General features: G+C 48.5%; 2 protein-coding genes across 2 annotated transcripts; one reads left to right on the top strand and one right to left on the bottom strand.

Moving 5' to 3' along the window:
• Window positions 1-1155: 1155 nt before the first annotated feature.
• Window positions 1156-8635, bottom strand: LOC146764127 (syncytin-1-like). The gene is made up of 2 exons (XM_085565546.1): window positions 8393-8635; window positions 1156-3110 (listed from the first exon to the last, which is right to left on the bottom strand). Exon 2 carries the CDS (start codon window positions 2971-2973, stop codon window positions 1783-1785), a length of 1191 nt encoding a protein of 396 aa, XP_085421672.1. The 5' UTR covers window positions 2974-3110; window positions 8393-8635; the 3' UTR covers window positions 1156-1782.
• Window positions 8636-17698: 9063 nt separating this feature from the next.
• LOC146764126 (olfactory receptor 14J1-like) lies at window positions 17699-18984 on the top strand. Its single transcript, XM_085565571.1, has one exon. The coding sequence runs from the start codon at window positions 17807-17809 to the stop codon at window positions 18779-18781; it is 975 nt and encodes a 324-aa protein (XP_085421697.1). The 5' UTR covers window positions 17699-17806; the 3' UTR covers window positions 18782-18984.
• The last annotated feature ends 272 nt before the right edge of the window (window positions 18985-19256 follow it).

The raw sequence follows: 19256 nt of genomic DNA, 5'->3' as shown, positions 1-19256 counted from the left end.
CAGGGTGAATTCTGGGGGGGTTCCTGGCTGGATTTGGGTGTTTCCCATGGGATTTTGGGTGGGTTCCCAATTGAATTTTTTTCCCAGAATTTCAGGATTGTTCCCAAAATTGGTGTATTTTTCTGAAGATTCTGATGTTACCACGGGTTTGTCCCAGAAGGGGAAGCTCTGGGGAGCTTTAGGGTGGATTTTAGGGATAATAGAGGCTGGATTTGGGTTTTTTCCAAGGATTTTGGAGTTTTCCCAAGGATTTCAGAATTGTTCCCAAAATCACAGGACTTCTACTCTGATTTCTCTCTCACCATGGGCTTGTGGTAGAAGGGGAAGCTTTGGGGGGCTCCTGGTTGGACTATGGGGATATTTGAGGCTGCATTTTGAGTTTTTCCTCCAGGAATTCAGGATTTCTCCCAGAATTTCAGTATTTTTTCCCAAAATGTCAGGATTTTCCCAAGGATTTGGATCTCACCATGGACTTGTCATAGAAGGGGAAACTTTAGGAGGTTCCTGGTTGGATTTAGGGGGTGTTTCCAATTTGACTTCAGGGATTCTTGATGGGATTTTGGGGGGAATCCTGGTTGGGTTTGGTTTTTTTCCCTCAGGATTTTGGGTTTTTTCCCTGAGAATTCCAGGATTTTCCCCCAGCATTTCTGTCTCACCACGGGCTTGTCATAGAAGGGGAAGCTCCGGGATGCCCAGGGTGCATTTGGAGGGATTCCAAGTTGGATTTTGGGGATAGCTGAGGCCAGAGTTTGGCGGTTTTTCCCCAGCATTGCAGTTCTTTCCCCAGTGCCAGAACTCCCCCAGTCGCTGTCTCCCCACGGGTTGGCCGCAGGAGGGGAAGCCCTGCAGGGAGCGCAGGGCGTTGGTGGCGCTGCTCATCTCCCTGAAGGGGAGGAAGGCCTGGCCCCGCAGGCCGAGACTGCGCCGCACCAAAATGTCCAAAATCTGCCCAAACGGCGAGGAAACGGTGCAGAGGGACTTCTCCAGCTCGGGGACACCCAGGGGACAGCCTGAGCCCCTGGGGACAGGCACGGACACTCTCAGAGCCCCCAGGACCCCCCAGCCATCCCCGTCCTCCTTGGTGTCCCGGTTCAGGTGGTTGATGGAGATGCTGGGCTGGGGCCGGGGGTCCTGCTGAATCAAAGACGGAAGCAATCCGGGCAGCAGGTATTCTTTATTGCAGCGCTGGGCACATGGGGGATCTCTCCTCCTAACATGTGCACCGTGCAGCTAAGAAAGCTGTGATTTATCTTACTAAAACATGCATATTCATTACAAGTCCTGAAAATTATTTACATATTCATGATTATTCCGAGGTAAGGATGCGCAAGCGTAGTTGCATTTTTGGGTGGTCTTCGGTGGTCGTCAGGGGTCCTCTGGTGGTCGTCCATAGTCTTCATCACTCTGTCCGCTAGTTGAACTTTTATTTCAAGCATGCGTGGTAGTTTTTCTGTGCTCTGGGCCCCATCTTTTCCTCCTTTCATGATATATGGCCTATTCAACTGACCACAGTCCATCTGCTGAGTATGCATTCTTTACATATCATCAGGAAGCTTATCAGAGTAAAGGAAGCTTATCAGAGTAAAATACATAGCCAAGGACAAAGTTTCTACATCTGTTTGCTAATGTCTAGAATAACAGGATACTGGTGCATATACATAGCACATAACGTTTTCTTCACTTAATTCTTTTCTAGTCATTTAACCCTTAAGTAGTTCTGAACAGGTCAGGTCCCTGTATCAAGTCCCCCCTTTTCTATAACCATTGCAAATTCTTTTGCAATCATATTACGCCTCCATATCTATATCTTTCAACATTAGTTGCTTCTTTGTTACAAAGTAAGACACACTTAATTAAAATCCAGACTATGATAATTAACAATATTACAAGTATTACGGAAATAAAAAGTTGTTTTAACCAATTCAAATTAGGTAACCAGGATGTTAGGACTTTCCACAATTCTTCAAATCCCCACGAGGTGTCATCCTTGGTTACCTCATGGAGTATCTTAGTCTGTTTCCAGATTTCACTTAAATCTGTAGCAATTCGATTATTCTGATCTACATATATACAGCAACTTGTATTTATAATGGTACAAACCCCCCCTCGTGAAGCCAATAATAAATCTAAAGCCATTCTATTTTGCTGCACTACTTGTGCAAGGCTATTTATCTCAATTTGCTGTGCTTGAATTGCATCTATTGTTTTATTTTCAATGTCTTCTACTACTGCTGAAATATTTATTATAGCTTTTTCTAATTCACTTACCCCTAGCCAAGGGAGAAACCATCTAGCAAAGGAATGAAATGCATTCTGCCTTTTTATTAGGGGATTTTCTACTTCCCGTCTAATTCTTCGAATATGTGTTTGAAGCCAACCTTCGGATAAATGATTATGTATAGTTATGTTTGGGACTACGGCTCCCAGGGTGCATGTTCCCACCCAATTTTCAGGTAACACTTTCCATGCAGTATCATTGCACAGCCAATACCATCCTTTTCCTTCTGGAACTGGCCAGAGGGTACTATTAATAGAGGTGGGGGACCCGATATATTTTATTTTATTACAACCCGTTTGATTTCCTACATATTGGACGTTATTACAACTCCCAACTTTATCTAATCCTTTAGGTGGGTTACACCTCTGCACACATTTATAGTAAGATTTTTTAATTGGAGGGTTATGAATTTTTAATGGCTGAGCTCTATATGTATAATTTACCCAGGTGGTATTCTCCCAATATCTCGTCCACGGATTATTACCAGGTATGGGGATGCCTATTAACAAGATCTGTTTTCCACTGTATTCAGGCATATGTGTACATATCCAACAATTAGTTCTATTCAGAGTTCGAGATATACCTTCCGTCAGCGAAAGATGAAGATTCAAATCCCACCGTGCCCAGGCTCCCCCATAGGTCAAGATAATCTGGAAAATCGCAATCTGGTAGGTCCTACGGGAGTAGCAGTCCATGGTTTCGTAGGGGCCTTCTTTATTTTCGAGTAGTGAATCCAAGCTGGGTGTTCTTTAATCTTCACCGCAGTGAATGTTGTCAGCAGCACTTGATATGGACTTTTCCACTTTTCTTCCAAGGGTTGTCCTGAAAAATTCTTAACATATACATAATCACCAGGTTCAAAGGCATGGAGGGGGTGATCTAATTCCCTTACTCTAGTACCCAAAACATTTTTATGTATTTCTGATAATTGTTTCTGCAATGCTTTCATGTATTCCAGTAAATATCCTTCCCCAATTTGTGCCAATTCTTCACCCTTAAATTGAAGTTGATAGGGTCGCTCATATAATATCTCAAAAGGGCTTAAATTTTCCTTTGTCCGAGGTTTAACTCTTATTCTCAATAATGCCAATGGTAAAGCTTGGGGCCAAGTTAAATTTGCCTCCTGACTAATCTTTGCTATCTGTTGTTTGAGCATATGATTCATCTTTTCAACTTGGCCACTTGCTTGAGGTCTGTACGGGGTATGTAACTGCCAGTCTATTCCTAATGCTTTTCCCACTTGTTGAACAATTTTAGCATTAAAATGTGGTCCTTGATCGGAGGATATTGTCGATGGAACTCCGAAACGAGGAATTATTTCATTCAGTAGCGCTTTAGTCACTTCTCGCGCTTTGTTAGTCCTGCAGGGATATGCTTCTGGCCATCCTGTGAAAGTGTCTGTCAGGACTAAAAGATATCTATACCCCCCTTTTCTGGGGAGCTCAGAAAAATCAATTTGCCATTGTTGCCCAGGGCAGTTTCCTTTACCTATCATCCCCAATTTTATTTTGCTAGTTGTGTCTGGATTATTTCGTTGACATATTTCACATTGCTGCGTTACCTGTTTTACTGTGGTATACAAATTTCGCCCTACTATTCTTTTGGTCACTTCTTTGTATAATGCATCTGCTCCCCAGTGGGTTTTTCTATGTTCTGCTTGTATTAAGGGCCACAAAATATTAGAAGGAACTAATATGTGACCTTCTTTCAACTGTATCCAGCCCTTTGTTCCGGGCTCACCTCCTAGATCATTAGCCAATTTCAAGTCTTCTTTTGAGTATCTAGGTGACTGTTCTAAATCAATTGGTTTACTGTCTGGTATCAAAGCACATACCTTAACTTCCTCTGCCACTCGCTTGGCTTCACTATCAGCCAATCGATTTCCTATTTCTTGGTCAGAGTTACCTTTTTGGTGTCCTCGGCAATGCATTATAGCTACTTTTTCCGGTAGTTGAATCACTTCTAATAATTTCAATATTTCTTCTGCATGTTTGATCTGTTTCTTCTGGGTGTTCAACAGTCCTCGTTCTTTCCAAATTGCTCCATGCGCATGCACCACCCCGAAAGCATATTTTGAATCAGTCTAAATATTTATCTTCTTTTCTTTTGCAAGTTCTAGTGCCCTTATAAGGGCCACTATTTCTGCTTTCTGGGCCGAGGTTCCTGCAGGAAGAGGGTTGGCTTCGATTACCTTTTGAGTAGTGGTTATCGCATATCCCGCTCTCCGCTGTCCCAGTTTCACGAAGCTGCTTCCATCTGTGTACCAGGAGTCTTCAGCGTCTTCTAGAGGGGTGTCTTGGAGATCTGGACGGCTCGAATAGGTGGCTTCGATGGTCTCTATGCAGTCGTGGGACAGTGGTTCTCTTTGGGCACCGCTGAGAAAAGAAGCTGGATTTATAATGTTAGTAACAATTATTTCTATATCATCTTGTTCGACTATGATGGCTTGGTATTTCAGAAATCTCTGTGGGGAGAGCCAATGGTTCCCTTTTTGTTCTAACACAGCTGAGACAGTATGGGAAACCATCACCGTTATCTTCTGCCCTAATGTGAATTTGCGTGCTTCTTGAATGTTTATTACAACCGCCGCCACTGCACGTAGGCATCCTGGCCATCCTTTGCTTACCTCGTCCAGCTGCTTGGAGAAGTACGCCACTGCCCGCTTGTAAGGGCCAAGTTCTTGGGCTAATACTCCAAGTGCCATCCCCTGTCTTTCATGTGAGAATAATAAAAAGGGTTTAGAGACATCTGGTAAGCCGAGGGCCGGAGCCTTCATCAGTTCCTTTTTAAGTTTCTTGAAGGCGGCTCGAGCCTCTGCTGTCCATTCTATTTTAAGTCGGGTTTTCTTTAGCAGTTCATATAGAGGTTTAACTATTACACCATAGTTGTATATCCATAAGCGGCACCAACCTGCCATTCCCAAGAATGTCCGCAATTCCTTGGCTGTTTGAGGCTCCGGGGTGCGACAAATTGCCTCTTTTCGCTCAGTTCCCAATTCTCTTTGTCCTCTGGAAATTTCTAATCCTAAATAAGTTACTCGCTGTTGCACTATTTGAGCTTTTTGTTGGGATACTCTGTATCCATTCATTCCTAGGAAATTGAGAAGTTCTACAGTCCATGAGAGACACTCTTCCCTGTTCTCAGTGGCTATTAAAAGATCATCAACATATTGCACGAGGATTCTTTTACCATCTGGGGGAGTCCAATTTTCCAAATCTTTAGCTAACTGATTTCCAAAAATCGTAGGGCTGTTTTTAAATCCTTGTGGTAGTACTGCCCAAGTTAATTGTGTTTTTCTTCCTGAATCCGGATTTTCCCATTCAAAAGCAAATAGCTTCTGACTTTCTGAGGCCAGCGGCAAACAGAAGAAGGCATCTTTGAGATCCAGTACAGTAAACCAATGTAAGGTATCTCTCAATTTAGTTAATAGTGTGTATGGGTTGGCTACAACCGGGTGGATGTCTTCAACTATTTTATTAATTGCCCTTAGGTCTTGTACTAATCTATAACTTTTTCCATCTGCCTTTTTAACGGGTAAAATCGGAGTGTTGTATTCTGATTCGCATTCCGTTAGCAATTTGTATTGCAGAAATCGATTAATAATATTTTTGATTCCTTCCCTGTCTTCTAGCCTTAAGGGATATTGTTTAATTCTTACCGGCTTTACTCCTGGTTTCAACTTGATTACGACAGGGCTTGCATTTTTGGCTTTCCCCGGAACTTCACTAGCCCAAACCCCTGGATATACCGGGTCCAAAACCTCTCTAGGTATTTCAGAATGGCTTTGAGTTTGTATTAAGGCTAGACTCAAAACTTCCACTAATTGTTCTTCTTGAATTTGAAATTCAATTTTCCCTTTTTGAAAAACAATTTTTGCCTCAAGTTGTTCTAGCAAATCTCGCCCTAGCAAGGGCTTTGGGGAATTTGGTAAATATAGAAACCTGTGAATTCCAATTTGTTTTCCAAGCCGATAATTAAGTGGTTTAAGGAAATAAGCTTTTTCTTTTTGTCCTGTAGCTCCAATTACAGTGATAAAATCTTTGTCTTTCGGCATTAATTGTTGGTTCAGTACCGAATAGGAAGCCCCGGTATCAACAAGGAAATCTATTTCTTTTTTTTCTTTCCCTAGCTCAATTTTAACCAGGGGATCCGCTAGGGTGGTTTCCCCCGGTCCCCTTCACTGGTCTGAGCCCATCTGGGCTAACAAAGGGGGCTTTCTTGTCAACTTAGGACATTCCCCTTTCCAGTGCCCTATCTCCTTACAGTATGCACACTGATTTGACTGTAAGGTTGGGCGCTGCCTCTTTTCTTTATTATTTTGAGTTCCACTTTTCTGCTTTTCCAATGCAGCCACCGTGGCTTCCGCAATTACCTGTCCCATTTTATACTTGCCCTGCTCTTCTCGGTTTCTATATATCCTCCAGGCTTCTTCTAGCAGCTTTTCTAAATCCCTAATATCAGGTTCTTTCAGCTTTTGGAGTTTTCTCCTTATGTCTTCTGATGACTGTCCCAAAAATAAGGAAACTAGCTGTTGTCTGCCTGTATCAGAAGCGGGATCTAGGGTGGTATATTTTCTCATAGCAGTCCGTAATTTGTCAAGAAACTCCGTAGGAGTTTCTGCCGAGTTTTGCTTGATTTCATATAAATTTGACCAATTTACTGCCTTCGGTACGGCCGTCCCGATACCAATCTTAATCCATTCTTGGTATCTTTTAAGTAGCCTGTAATCTTGGTCGTCATTTGGGTCCCAATTAGGGTCATCTCTAGGGACGTGGGTTTCGACCGTACCCTGAAGGGTTCCTGCCGTGATTTGAATTTGTACTTGTGTACGAGCACTTTTAATTATTAATTGTTTTTCTGTTTCAGTTAAGGCATCCAACATCAAATCTATATCTTTCCAATCTGGATCCTGATTTTTAACTATTAATTCAAATCGTTTTGCCACCCCTTCCGGATCATCCCGGTATCCCTTTACTACTTCTCGCCAAACATCCAAGTCATTCATAGAAAAGGGAATCTTAATTCTGGTGGGTCCTGTTGCTCCCATCGCTTGCCTTAACGGGGCTTGAATTATCGGCCCCATTTTACTCCGAGTTCGAGCTGTGATGGGAGAAAAGTTCATTTTTCCAGGGACAGCCTCACCAGATTTTTCTATGCGATTACTTTTATCTGATTCATCTGATGAGGTAGAAGGTCGGGATCTAGGGGGGGGAGGGGTTTCCGGGGGAGAAGGGGGTTGGGGTGGAGAACTATAATCTTCTATTCTTTCCTCTGTTTCTTTAAGTTTTACACACCTTTGCCCTATACTGCAAGCCGAACAACACCGTTTTAACCTAGTCCCATTCTTTCTCTGTTCCTTTTCCATAGCTAACACCAAAGGATCCTGGGGTGCTACGTTTATCCCACATTCCTTCTGCCATTCAGGGTGATTCCGCAAAGTGAAAAACATATCCGCATATCCCACTTCATCCCACTTTCCTTCCCGCCTTAAAAACAACATTAACTGCAACAAGGTATTATATTGCAAAGTTCCATTGAACGGCCACTTCTCACCCTCTTCTAACTTATACAAAGGCCACCACTGGTTACAATATTTAATTAATGTTTTCTTATTCACTGTCCCTCCAGGAGTCCCACCTACTTCTTTCCAATGCATTAAAATACAACCCAAAGGGCTCTTCTTCACGATTCCCCGCTCTGTCGTCCACCCATTATACTATGCACCAAACAGGACACTTTTTACAGCAACACAAAATTCCAACAACAATCAGAATAGTTCCAAAAATGAGCAACCAAACCCAGTACGTGTTAAACAGTTCCCAAACCATTAACTCAGAAGCGTATGTCTTAATATACCAAAGTAGTAGACCAAAACCAAATACGATCGTATAACAAACACAAACTCCGCGGGGAGCTTATTCAAAACCAAATACGATCATATAACAAACGCTACCCCCTGCGGGGAGCTTATCCAAAACCAAATACGATCGTATAACAAACGCTACCCCCTGCGGGGAGCTTAACCAAAACCAAATACGATCGTATAACAAACGCTACCCCCTGCGGGGAGCTTAACCAAATGACCGGTCCCAAACAAATAAAAATAAAGGATACCTGTGCCGCCGGGGCGAACGGAGTTCTTGTCTGCTCCCGCGGTGATCCGAATGAGGCGAGGAGCCCCTCCGGGAAGATCCCGGGGGTACCCTAGGGAGTCCTGTTCCCAGCGGGTCCCGCGGCCGAGCAGAGAGTCCTCCTGCCTGGCTCGCCAAATTGAATCAAAGACGGAAGCAATCCGGGCAGCAGGTATTCTTTATTGCAGCGCTGGGCACATGGGGGATCTCTCCTCCTAACATGTGCACCGTGCAGCTAAGAAAGCTGTGATTTATCTTACTAAAACATGCATATTCATTACAAGTCCTGAAAATTATTTACATATTCATGATTATTCCGAGGTAAGGATGCGCAAGCGTAGTTGCATTTTTGGGTGGTCTTCGGTGGTCGTCAGGGGTCCTCTGGTGGTCGTCCATAGTCTTCATCACTCTGTCCGCTAGTTGAACTTTTATTTCAAGCATGCGTGGTAGTTTTTCTGTGCTCTGGGCCCCATCTTTTCCTCCTTTCATGATATATGGCCTATTCAACTGACCACAGTCCATCTGCTGAGTATGCATTCTTTACATATCATCAGGAAGCTTATCAGAGTAAAGGAAGCTTATCAGAGTAAAATACATAGCCAAGGACAAAGTTTCTACATCTGTTTGCTAATGTCTAGAATAACAGGATACTGGTGCATATACATAGCACATAACGTTTTCTTCATTTAATTCTTTTCTAGTCATTTAACCCTTAAGTAGTTCTGAACAGGTCAGGTCCCTGTATCACTGCACCGCCAGGGCCGGGACCCCTCTGTGGGGACAGGGGGGCTTCAGGGGCGTCTGGGGGCTGCGACCCCTTCACCCCCTGGCACCCCTTTAGGTGCCCCCAGAGCCCCAAATCCACCCAGACCCACCTAAACCCCCCAGGTACCCTCAGATCCCCCCACTTTACCCCAAAATTGACCCCAGACCCACCTGAGACCGCCCAAATCCTATCAGACCCCCCCAAATCCCCCTTACACCCCTGAATCCTACCTAAACCCTATGAAATCCCCTCAGACCCCCCCAAATTCCCTCAGATCCCCCCAATTCCTCTTACAACCCCCCAAAAATCCCCTCAGATCCTCCAATGCCCCTCAGATCTTCCTAAACCCACCTGAGAACGCTCCAGACGCTCTCAAGCTCCCCCCTAAGCTCCCTAAACCCCCTCAGACCCACCAAAGCCCCCTCAGACCCCCTCATTCCCCCCAAACCCACCGCACACCCCCTATTTCCCGTCAATCCCCCCAAAATCCCCAATTTCTCCCCAGACCCGCCCCAAACCCCCCCAGCTCCCCCCGGCCCCCCCTCAGCTCCTCCTCAGCCGCGCTCCCCTCACAGTTTCCCGCCTCCTCCACGCGCGCGGGCTCCCCAGCCAATAGAGGCGCGCCCCGTGCCGAACCGACCAATCAGCGTGCGGCTCCCCTCAGCAGCGCCCGCCTCCCCGCGCCGCGGCAGCCAATCAGAGGGAGCCGGGAGCGGGCTCGGGCGGGCCCTGCGGGCGGCGCTGCCAGAGCGGGGGAGGCGCTGGGAGAGGCCGGAGCTGCGGGAGCGGCTGGGGCGGCGCCGCTGGGGAGGGGGGTCCGCACAGAGGCTGGGGCTGGGGGCTGGGGAGGGGCTGGGGGGATCGGGGCCTTTGGGGAGGGATCCGGGGGGAGTTTCGGGAGGGGTCTGGGGGTCCTGGAGCGGTTTTGGGGTTTCTGGGGCTCCAGATGCTCTCGCAGCAGAAGTGCTGTCAGTCTGTTCATTCAGCACTGTCAGAGCTGGGCCCTCTCCCAGCGAGGCTGGAGCCTCACCTGTGGCTGGAGGCACCTGCAGGAATTCCCAGTTTCCAGGAGTGGCTCTGCAGCCCTTGGCTGTGACAGCTTCCCCAGCTGCTGTGTGGATCTGGGGGATGGCAAAGCCTGAGGGTAACTGGTGCTGGATCTTTCTTAGCCACTGCTGCAACCTTTGGTGGTGATGGTTGGGTGCATTGCTGAGCTGCTCCTGCTGTGATCCTTTGTGCTTTGAGCTACACTCAATGGCACTGGTTCCTTCAGCTGGTGTCTGTGCCTTTGGTGCTGACCCTGCCCAGGGGTAAAACAAAACTGGCACAGTCTGGCCAGATCACAACAAAATGTCACTTTTTATATGTAAATGTGAGGAATCAGTCCCATCAGAAATTCCCAGATGGGAAGCCCTTCCCTGGAGTTCCCTAACTCTGGAGTGGGCTGAGGTGGGAGCACCATGTGAGCAGTGGGACAGTCGGTTAAAAGAGGCTGAACCCCTGGATGCCTTAAAATGCATCCAAAAATTGCATATGGAAGAAAGAAAAAAACTTGTGGGTTTGGGAAGATGAGGGTGAATTTTGTTAACAGCAAATTTGAAACAGCACCAGCAGAAGGAAGAATTGTTTTTGGAATGCTCCCACATGGAGGGACAGAGAAAGGTTTAAATAATGAATCAGGTTCATTTGTGCAAGGGAAATATAATTATTATTATTAATAGCAGTTATATAAAAATATAATGTGATCATATATATTTTTTGACATAATAAAAAATTGATAATGTGAAATAATGCTGACAATACTAATTTGTCAGCTTTGGCTCCTCGCTGTGACACTGAATCCCCTACAGAAAAGGACTGGACAAGACGCAAATGTCAGTGGTAAATTCTGCAAGACTGTATACAATGAATAAAGGAGGAAGGGATGAAATTGGCTATTTTTATAGGGCTTGCTGATACTGTGGTGTGGAATGCTTTGTGGGTTACATGAGAAATACAGTGATTAGGAGTGCTGGGGTTTTCATGTACCAGACAATCCACAAGCTGCAGGATTGGTTGAATGGGTGAAGGTGTTGTTAAAAGAGCATTTAAAGAATGAGTGCTGGGAACCTGTCCCCATGGAGAACCCATCTCCAGATGCGCTCCATGCCCTTAACAATGGCTCCTGGGGAAATGGAAACCCCCTGGCTGTGCATGGCTGCTCCCAGTGTGCAAATACAGCCCTGGGCAGTGAGACTGGGACTGCCTGGGAAATTGTTCTGGGTGTGATGGCCCTGCCAGGGCCAGCCCAGAGGCTGCAGGGCTGGACCTTCATCCACTGGAATTAGTCAGGATAAATCAGAAGCAAATGAGAGTTAACAATGCAGGAACAGGAATCCAGATTCCTCCAGGACACTTTGGTTTGGTAACTGCTCACTGGAGCTTGGCCTTGCAAAGTGCTCATGCCATGGGAGGAGGAACTGATGCAGATTATCAAGGGGATATGAAGTAATTTGGTTAAAGGATAGTAAACAAGATTGGATTATTCAAACCCATGACAGGGTAGCACAATTATTGACATTGTCAGTGTTTAAAACAATTGGGAAAAAAGGAGATCCACTTCAAAACACTGCTGTTGGTGGAGAAAAAGGGTTTGGATCCAGCAGTGCTAATAATGGAGCCAGAGTGTGGGTCCAGAGGCCAAAAGGCCTCCCGAGGCAGCTGAAGAACAGCTCCTGGGAAGGACAGCAGTGTTTGAATCCTGAAACCTGGGCAGGAACGATGGGAATGTGTCCCTGTAGCCAAGTGCTCTGTGTGAGAACAAGTAGATATTACAGGAGATTGTTTTACACATCCTGCCAGACCAAATCCCCCTGTTTGCCCCAGTGAAAACTCATGACCTGGGCTCCATCTAGGATGGAGCCAGGGCCAGGCTCTTGTACTGCCCAAGGTGTATCCCTTGAAGGCCTTTTAATAAATACCTGCTTTATTCCTTTAACACTGCCTAGCTCTGTTCTAGGCAGCCTCTCAAGGCATCACCACCAAACTAAGGGAACACGGACCAGGTCTGGCTGGCTGGGCCTCCTGGGGACCACCTGGCCACCTTGGCATGTCGGGCTGCTTCTCACCTGCCCTGAAGCCCTGGGGCTCTGGGCTTTCCTTCCTATGGGAGAGAACTCTCCTTCTCCTCCATGTGCCATGGCCAAAACTGGGATTCCTCCTCCAAAACTCTGTACATCCAAGGATTGCTCCCAAGTGAAAGCTGCCAGGACAGACAGGTCTGGCTGCCCTTGACCTCTTGAGAGCTGCCTCTCATCTGCTTTTGAAACACTGGGGCTTGGTGCTTTCCTTCCAGTGAAAAGAATTGTCCTTCTTCTCAAGGTGTCTGTGGTCTAAATTGAGATTCAACCTCCCACATTCCATATATCCAAGGATTCCTCCATGACAAAAGGTTCCAGGAAGAACAGGTCTGGCTGTCTCAGCCTCCCAGGAGCCACCTCTTTCTTCTTCTGCCTTTGAAACACTGGGGTTCTGTGCTTTCCTTCCTATGGAAATGAACCACCCTTCTTATGTACACAGAAATGGTAGAAATCACGGTTCCACCTCCCACATTCCCTATGTCCAAGGGTTGCTTTCAGACAAAAGCTATCAGGACAGAGAGGCCTGGCTGGCCTTGGCTTCTGGTGGCTGCCTTTCATCTGCCCCTCACAAAACAGTTCTGTGCTTTTCTTCATATGGAAAAGAATTGTTTTTCTCCTCTGGGTCCATGTCTGACACTGGGATCCCACTCCCAATTTCCCTATATCCAAGGGTTGCTCCCAGCCAAAATCTGCCAGTACCATCAAGTCTGTCTGGCCTTGGCTTCTGATGGCTGCCCTGCCACACTGGGGCTCGGTTCTTCCCTTCCCATAGAGATCCCTGTGACACTGTGGGCATCTCATGGAACCAAGGGGATCCTTGTGGCACCACTGGAGCCCATGGAACCAAGGGGCCATGGTGACACCGTGGGGCTTCATGGGCCCAGAGACCATTATGACTCTGTGGGGCCTGATGGAACCATGGAGACCATTCCAACCCTTCAGGGCCTTGTGTCACCAAGGGGGCATTGTGACACCTCAGGGTCTCCTGGAAGCAAGGGACCATTGGGACACTGTGGGGCCCCATGGAAGCGAGGGAAACATGGACCAGGTCTGGCTGGCTTGGCCTCCCAGGTGCCACCTGACAGGTCTGGCTGATGTTGGAATTCCAAGGGCTGTCTCTCATCAACTTCCGGAGCACTGGGGCTCCATGCTTTCCTTGCTGTGGAAAAGAACCGTCTGTCTTTTCAGATGCCAATTGCCAAAATTGGTATCCTCCCTAAAACATTTCCTATATGCAAGGGTATCACTCAGAAGAAAATCTGGCAGCTCTGGTTGGCCTCTGGTGGTCACCTCTAATCCCCCCAGGAAACATTGCCACACTGTTCCTTCATTCCTGTGGAAAAGAACCAGCATTCATGTCCAGGGACCATGGCCAAAATTAGAATCTGGCTTCCCAATTTCCATATATCCAAGGATTTCTCCCAGACAAAAGTAGCCAGGACAGACAGGTCAGGCTGGCCCTGTCTTCTGGTGATTTTCTTAGATTATGAGCTGAATGTTTTCATTAGAAAACACCTTGGAGAGGACCCAGAGATCTCCCAAGGATGGGTTCTGAGGTCTCGGGCACAGGACCACTACATATGGACAAAGGAGCTCTGTGCTCTGTGCTGCTGTGGTGCTTTTGCATCACGCAAGTGATGTCCTGAGAGAAGCTGCTAGCAGTTTCCTCTGTGTCTGACAAAAACCAATCAGTAATTAGCTTTGAGAGCTGACAGTCTGTTAAAGCACTAAGGAAGCTGCAGACGCCTCTGTGCAGACACAAGTTACAGATGAGAAAGCCTGGCTGGGTCTCTCTCCCTTCTGGCCCCACAGAGGTGCCGAGGCCGGCCCAGCCCCGTCTCGGCCGTGGGGCCGGGCGGCTCCTGCCGTGGGGCCGGGCCCCTTCCCAGGGAGCCGCCAGGCGCCATCGGCTGCCGGGCAGGGCAGGGGAGGCCGCGGGGCCGAGGCCGGGCCGTGGCTGCGGGTGCTGACATCTGGCCCTGCCGAGCCCTGCCCCGCCGCCAGCCCGGGCCCGGCCAGGATCCGCCGGGCCCCAGGAGCAGCCCCGGGCCGGGCCGGCTCGGCCAAGGCTCTGCCGCCCTTGGGCTTCGCCCGCAGCCGGCGGGCAGGGCAGGAGAAGCCATCGGCCCCGGCCGTGCTGCTGCTGGGCTCTGGCCTGGCTGCTGAGATCCTGGCCCTGCCCCAGCGCGGCCCAGCCTGACACAGCCCCAGCGCAGCCGCTGCAGAAACCTCCATGGCAAAACAGCTCCGGCCGCAAGCACCGAGCCCGGCCGGGCTCACGGAACCATCTGCAGCCCCGGGAGATATTGACTCTGCCAGTGCTGCCATCCTCCCTCCAGTGAGAGAAAAGGACACAGGGCAGGCACACAGAGGAGCAACATGGACACACCGAGGGCAGGGAAGAGGAAGTTGAGTCCCAGATGGGAGGGATGAGGAGATGCCTTGATCTTGGGGCTGGAATCCTCTGCTGAAGCTATGGAGAAGGATGTCATTGATACATCAGACTCTTTTTCTCTATAAGGCATTGAAAAGTATGGGGAGATGACTTGTTTCAGCAAAGGCCTCTGTGCTAAAGTAAGTAAATCTTGCAGTAGCTGTGATCCCCAATGAGAGGTTTGAACAGAGAAAGGGAGAAAAGTGATGAGACCCTGTGCCTTCAGGGAGAGAAGAAGACCTCTGTTCCCAGAGATGAAGATGATTTCAGAAAGAGATGAAGGGAACCTTTGCTCTTAAACAGCTCATCTCAAAACTAATACCCCGTAACTTGGCATGGCCCATAAGCACAGCTGTGGGAAAAGGTGGGAAAATATGCGAGGGAGTTCACAATTGCATATTTCTCCAGGCAGCTGCTATTTGTGGAAATGAAAAGCCATGAGATAACTATTTTCCTGTGGAGAAGTCTCCATAACATTAACAAGAGGTACTTCTCTCCTGATGTGAACTGAAGAAAGATTAGAATATTGTAGAGGTGGTAAACTGACTGAAAATTTCAGGTTTTGCCTCTACATTGCCAGGTTTTATGGAGAGGGGAAGTTTTCTGAAAATTTTGTTCAGATTCTTATTACTCTTTCATTTAGTTACTGTTAATAAACTTTTCTTGACACTCTTTTAAAGTTTTGAGCCCACTTTGCCTTTCTCCTAATCCTATCTCACAGCAGGAAATTAGTAAGTAGATTCTAGTGAGTGCATTGGTAATTAGCCAACACTGAACCCACCACACTAATTGATGCATTGGCCAAGAAATCTCAAATTGGTGAACCAAAAGCACTACAGAAACTTCCTGATGAACTGCACTAGAGCAGGGAGAAACTGAGGCAGACCCATGGTTTGTCAGGACTTGCTTGCTCCTAATGAGCCCTGTGGTGCATTTGGAGCTGAGACTTGGAACCTCAGGGCCTGAGAGGAAATTGCACAAACCTTTCCAGGAGTCAAAGTCAGAGGAAAACCCCAAAGTGGTTGGAGTCTAAAGCATTAATGGGACCCACAAAGGTCCATCTATACCACAGGCTCTTCATGGAGTCCTTGGAGAAGAGAACTGGAGGCCAGGATAGCACAAAAACCTCTCAGAGACTGAAAATGGCACAAAGAAATCTCAATGTGGAAAGGAAAATCCAAAGTACCTTACAAAAGTTAAGAATCTCAAAGTATTCATGAGCCCCACTGAGTGTCAGTACAAAGCTCCCAAGGGACTCATTAAAGCAGATAATTGGGGCCATGATTGCACAAACCTCTGACAGAGTCTGTAGCAAAAGGGAAACACCAAGTACCTTAAAATAACTGAAGTACCTTGAAGCATTAATGGGCCCCACTGAGTGTTGTTCTGGACAAAGCCTCTCCAGGGACTAATTAATGCAGAATATTGGAGGCCATGATTGCACAAAGCTCTCAGAGACTCCAAGGCAAAAGCAAAAGCCAAAGTCCTTTGAAAAACCTGCAGTCCCTGGGAGCATGAAGGAGCCCCCAGGGCCATTCCTGACCAAGGCTCCCCAGGGACTCCTTCCAGCAGATCCTTGAGGCCACTGGGATGTGGGCTAGGGGGGGATGCTGAAGGCAGGAGCAGGGGCTGACAGTGCCCAGCCTGGCTGGGGCTGTGCCAGGAGGCCCCAGGGCCTCAGGACAAGGAGTCTCCTCACAGCCCTTGGTGGCACAGACCCTGCTGTGCCCCAGGGCACCAAGACTTGGCTTCTCTTTGTCCCCACCTGCCATCAGTGCCTCCAGTTCTCTGCTCTGCCTGGGGCCTGGGGACACTTTCTCAGTCGTGTCTCTCAGTGGGACCCATTAAAAGTCCAAGAAACTTTGGAGTTGGATTCGGACTTGGAGTTCTGGAGAGGTTTCTGCAGCTCCCTCTCAGGGCCTGATGTTCAGGGCCTGAGCACAAAGCCCCAGAGGGTCATTAAAGTCCTTGTGCTGTGTCTGTGCTGCTGAGCTGGGCCGGGCTCCTGGCACAGAGGGTGAGCCTGGTAACCAAGCAGAGCTTCAAAATCACATTTCTCTTGCTGAGCAGCTCTTCTCCCAGCCCAGCAGGGCTGGGGCACTGCCTGCAGCCAGCCTGGGCACAGCACAGAGGCACAGAGAGCTTCAATCAGTCAGGGCTGGGAAGGGGCTGAGAAGTGCCTGGGGCAGAATCACTGCCAGCCCTTGGCACAGGAACCTCTGGCTGCAGGACAATGCAGCTGCAGCTCCTGGAGAGATCTCCTAAAGCTGGAACATGCCAATGCCCACAGCCCCTGTGAGTGCGTTCTCTGCTCATCTCCTGTGCAGAGCAGCCAGGGGTGCCCAGGGCTGTCCTGCAGAGCAGGGTCCTGCAGCCCAGGGCGCTGTGCTGGGCCAGGGACTCTGCTGCCTGCCAGGGACAGCTCTCAGCCAGCCCTGGAGCTGCTCCCAGTGCTGGGGGACAAGGTGTGGGTGGATGGAGACAGCTGGTAAGGCTTGGAAATATTCTCCTTGTGTGGTGACGTTGCTGGATTTTTCGAACCTGTGTCCAGCATGACATTAAACTGCAGAACATTTCCAAGCAGATCATAATGGGAGCACAGCAAGGCAGGGGATGCATAAAGGGGAAAATCCTGCCTTTTAATCGACTGCTCTGGGTTGCCTGGATGGGAAATTGCACATAGATATTCATCTCTCAGTTTAGGTTTACAAAATTAAAAAAAAATTCTCTCAAATGTGAATAAGCCAGGGAGTAACATTAATCAGCACAGGCCCCCTTAGAGGCAACATCAGTGTTGCTTTTCCAGACTCCTCAGGATTGCTCTGACATTGCCAGCAGAGCCTGAAGAGCAAGAGCTGCCCCTGGGCACTGCTTGAGCTGGGAGGGGTCTGAAGTGCAGAGCTGAGTCCCCAGTGCTGGGCTGATTTCTGGCAACACTGTCAGGACCCAAACCTAGGCACAGGGAAGCAGCTCCTGGTAGAGACAGCTCCAGGCAGCAGAGCCCTGGGCAGGCAGTCGGGGAAAGTGCCCCCAAGCTGTGCTGGGATATTTAAAGTCCTCTCTAAACCTAACTATTCTATGATTACTTTTCTTACAGATCCCCATGCCAAGGCAGCACAAATGTCCAACAGCAGCTCCATCAGCCACTTCCTCCTGCTGGCACTGGCAGACACGCGGCAGCTGCAGCTCCTGCACTTCTGCCTCTTCCTGGGCATCTCCCTGGCTGCCCTCCTGGGCAACGGCCTCATCATCAGCGCCGTAGCCTGCGGCCACCACCTGCACACGCCCATGTTCTTCTTCCTGCTCAACCTGGCCCTCAGCGACCTGGGCTCCATCTGCACCACTGTCCCCAAAGCCATGCACAATTCCCTCTGGGACACCAGGAACATCTCCTACACAGGATGTGCTGCTCAGGTCTTCTTTTTTGTTTTCTGTGGTGCAACAGAGTATTTCCTGCTGACCATCATGTGCTACGACCGCTATGTGTCCATCTGCAAACCCCTGCACTACGGGACCCTCCTGGGCAGCAGAGCTTGTGCCCACATGGCAGCAGCTGCCTGGGCCAGTGCCTTTCTCTATTCACTGCTGCACACAGCCAATACATTTTCCCTCCCCCTGTGCCATGGCAATGACCTGGGCCAGTTCTTCTGTGAAATACCACAGATCCTCAAGCTCTCCTGCTCCAAATCCTATCTCAGGGAACTTGGGCTTATTGCTGTTAGTGCTTGTTTGGCATTTGGATGTTTTCTGTTCATTGTTTTCTCCTATGTACAGATCTTCAGGGCTGTGCTGAGGATCCCCTCTGAGCAGGGACGGCACAAAGCCTTTTCCACCTGCCTCCCTCACCTGGCCGTGGTTGCTCTGTTCCTCTGCACTGTAATATTTGCCTACCTGAAGCTGCCCTCCATCTCCTCCCCATTCCTGGATCTGGCCTTGTCAGTTCTGTACTCGGTGGTGCCTCCAGCCCTGAACCCCCTCATCTACAGCCTGAGGAACAAGGAGCTCAAGGCTGCAGTGGGGAGACTGATGACTGGATGCTTTCAGGAACATTAAACTGCTAGCCAATTGCTTTAAATCACTTGTATTAAAAGTCAAATTTGATACTTATTGTTGGTTTCATGCGGAGGTTCTTTTTCTTCGTTTTACTTTTTTCATATTTTCCACAAAGAAATATAATTGTTTGTGCCATTTCTCATTTTGTTTCTCTCCATCTTCCCTGTGGCCACAGATTGTGTCAATGAGGGGTTGCACTCTCAGCAGCTTTAAAGGAGTTAAAGGATTTCCCAGTAGATTGTTCTTCAGAGATGCCCTTTTATTACCTTCTCTGGAGCTGCAGCAGCAATGTCTGTGTGCAGAGCTGGGGCAGATCAGTGCTGGCACAGCAGCTGTGCCCAGGAGCAGCAGCACTTGGTGCTGCCAGTGCTGCTCCCGTGGCCCTGCCCCGCTGCCCTGGTGGCCCTGGTGTTGCTGCAGGGCCTGAGAGCTCTCGGGGCCGGGCACAGTCCTGGGGGTGGCAGTGCCGGGGCTG

Source organism: Lonchura striata, chromosome 36, assembly GCF_050655825.1.
Source record: "Lonchura striata isolate lonStrDom1 chromosome 36, ASM5065582v1, whole genome shotgun sequence".
In the NCBI taxonomy this organism is placed as follows: Eukaryota; Metazoa; Chordata; class Aves; order Passeriformes; family Estrildidae; genus Lonchura; species Lonchura striata.
The sequence above is the reverse complement of the archived record's forward strand: the minus strand, read 5'-3'. Positions and strand labels throughout refer to the sequence as shown.

Excerpts from the sequence above, each read along its gene's own strand:
- LOC146764127 (XM_085565546.1), bottom strand. The coding sequence starts at position 2,973 with ATGGACTGCTACTCCCGTAGGACCTACCAGATTGCGATTTTCCAGATT.
- LOC146764126 (XM_085565571.1), top strand. The coding sequence starts at position 17,807 with ATGATTACTTTTCTTACAGATCCCCATGCCAAGGCAGCACAAATGTCC.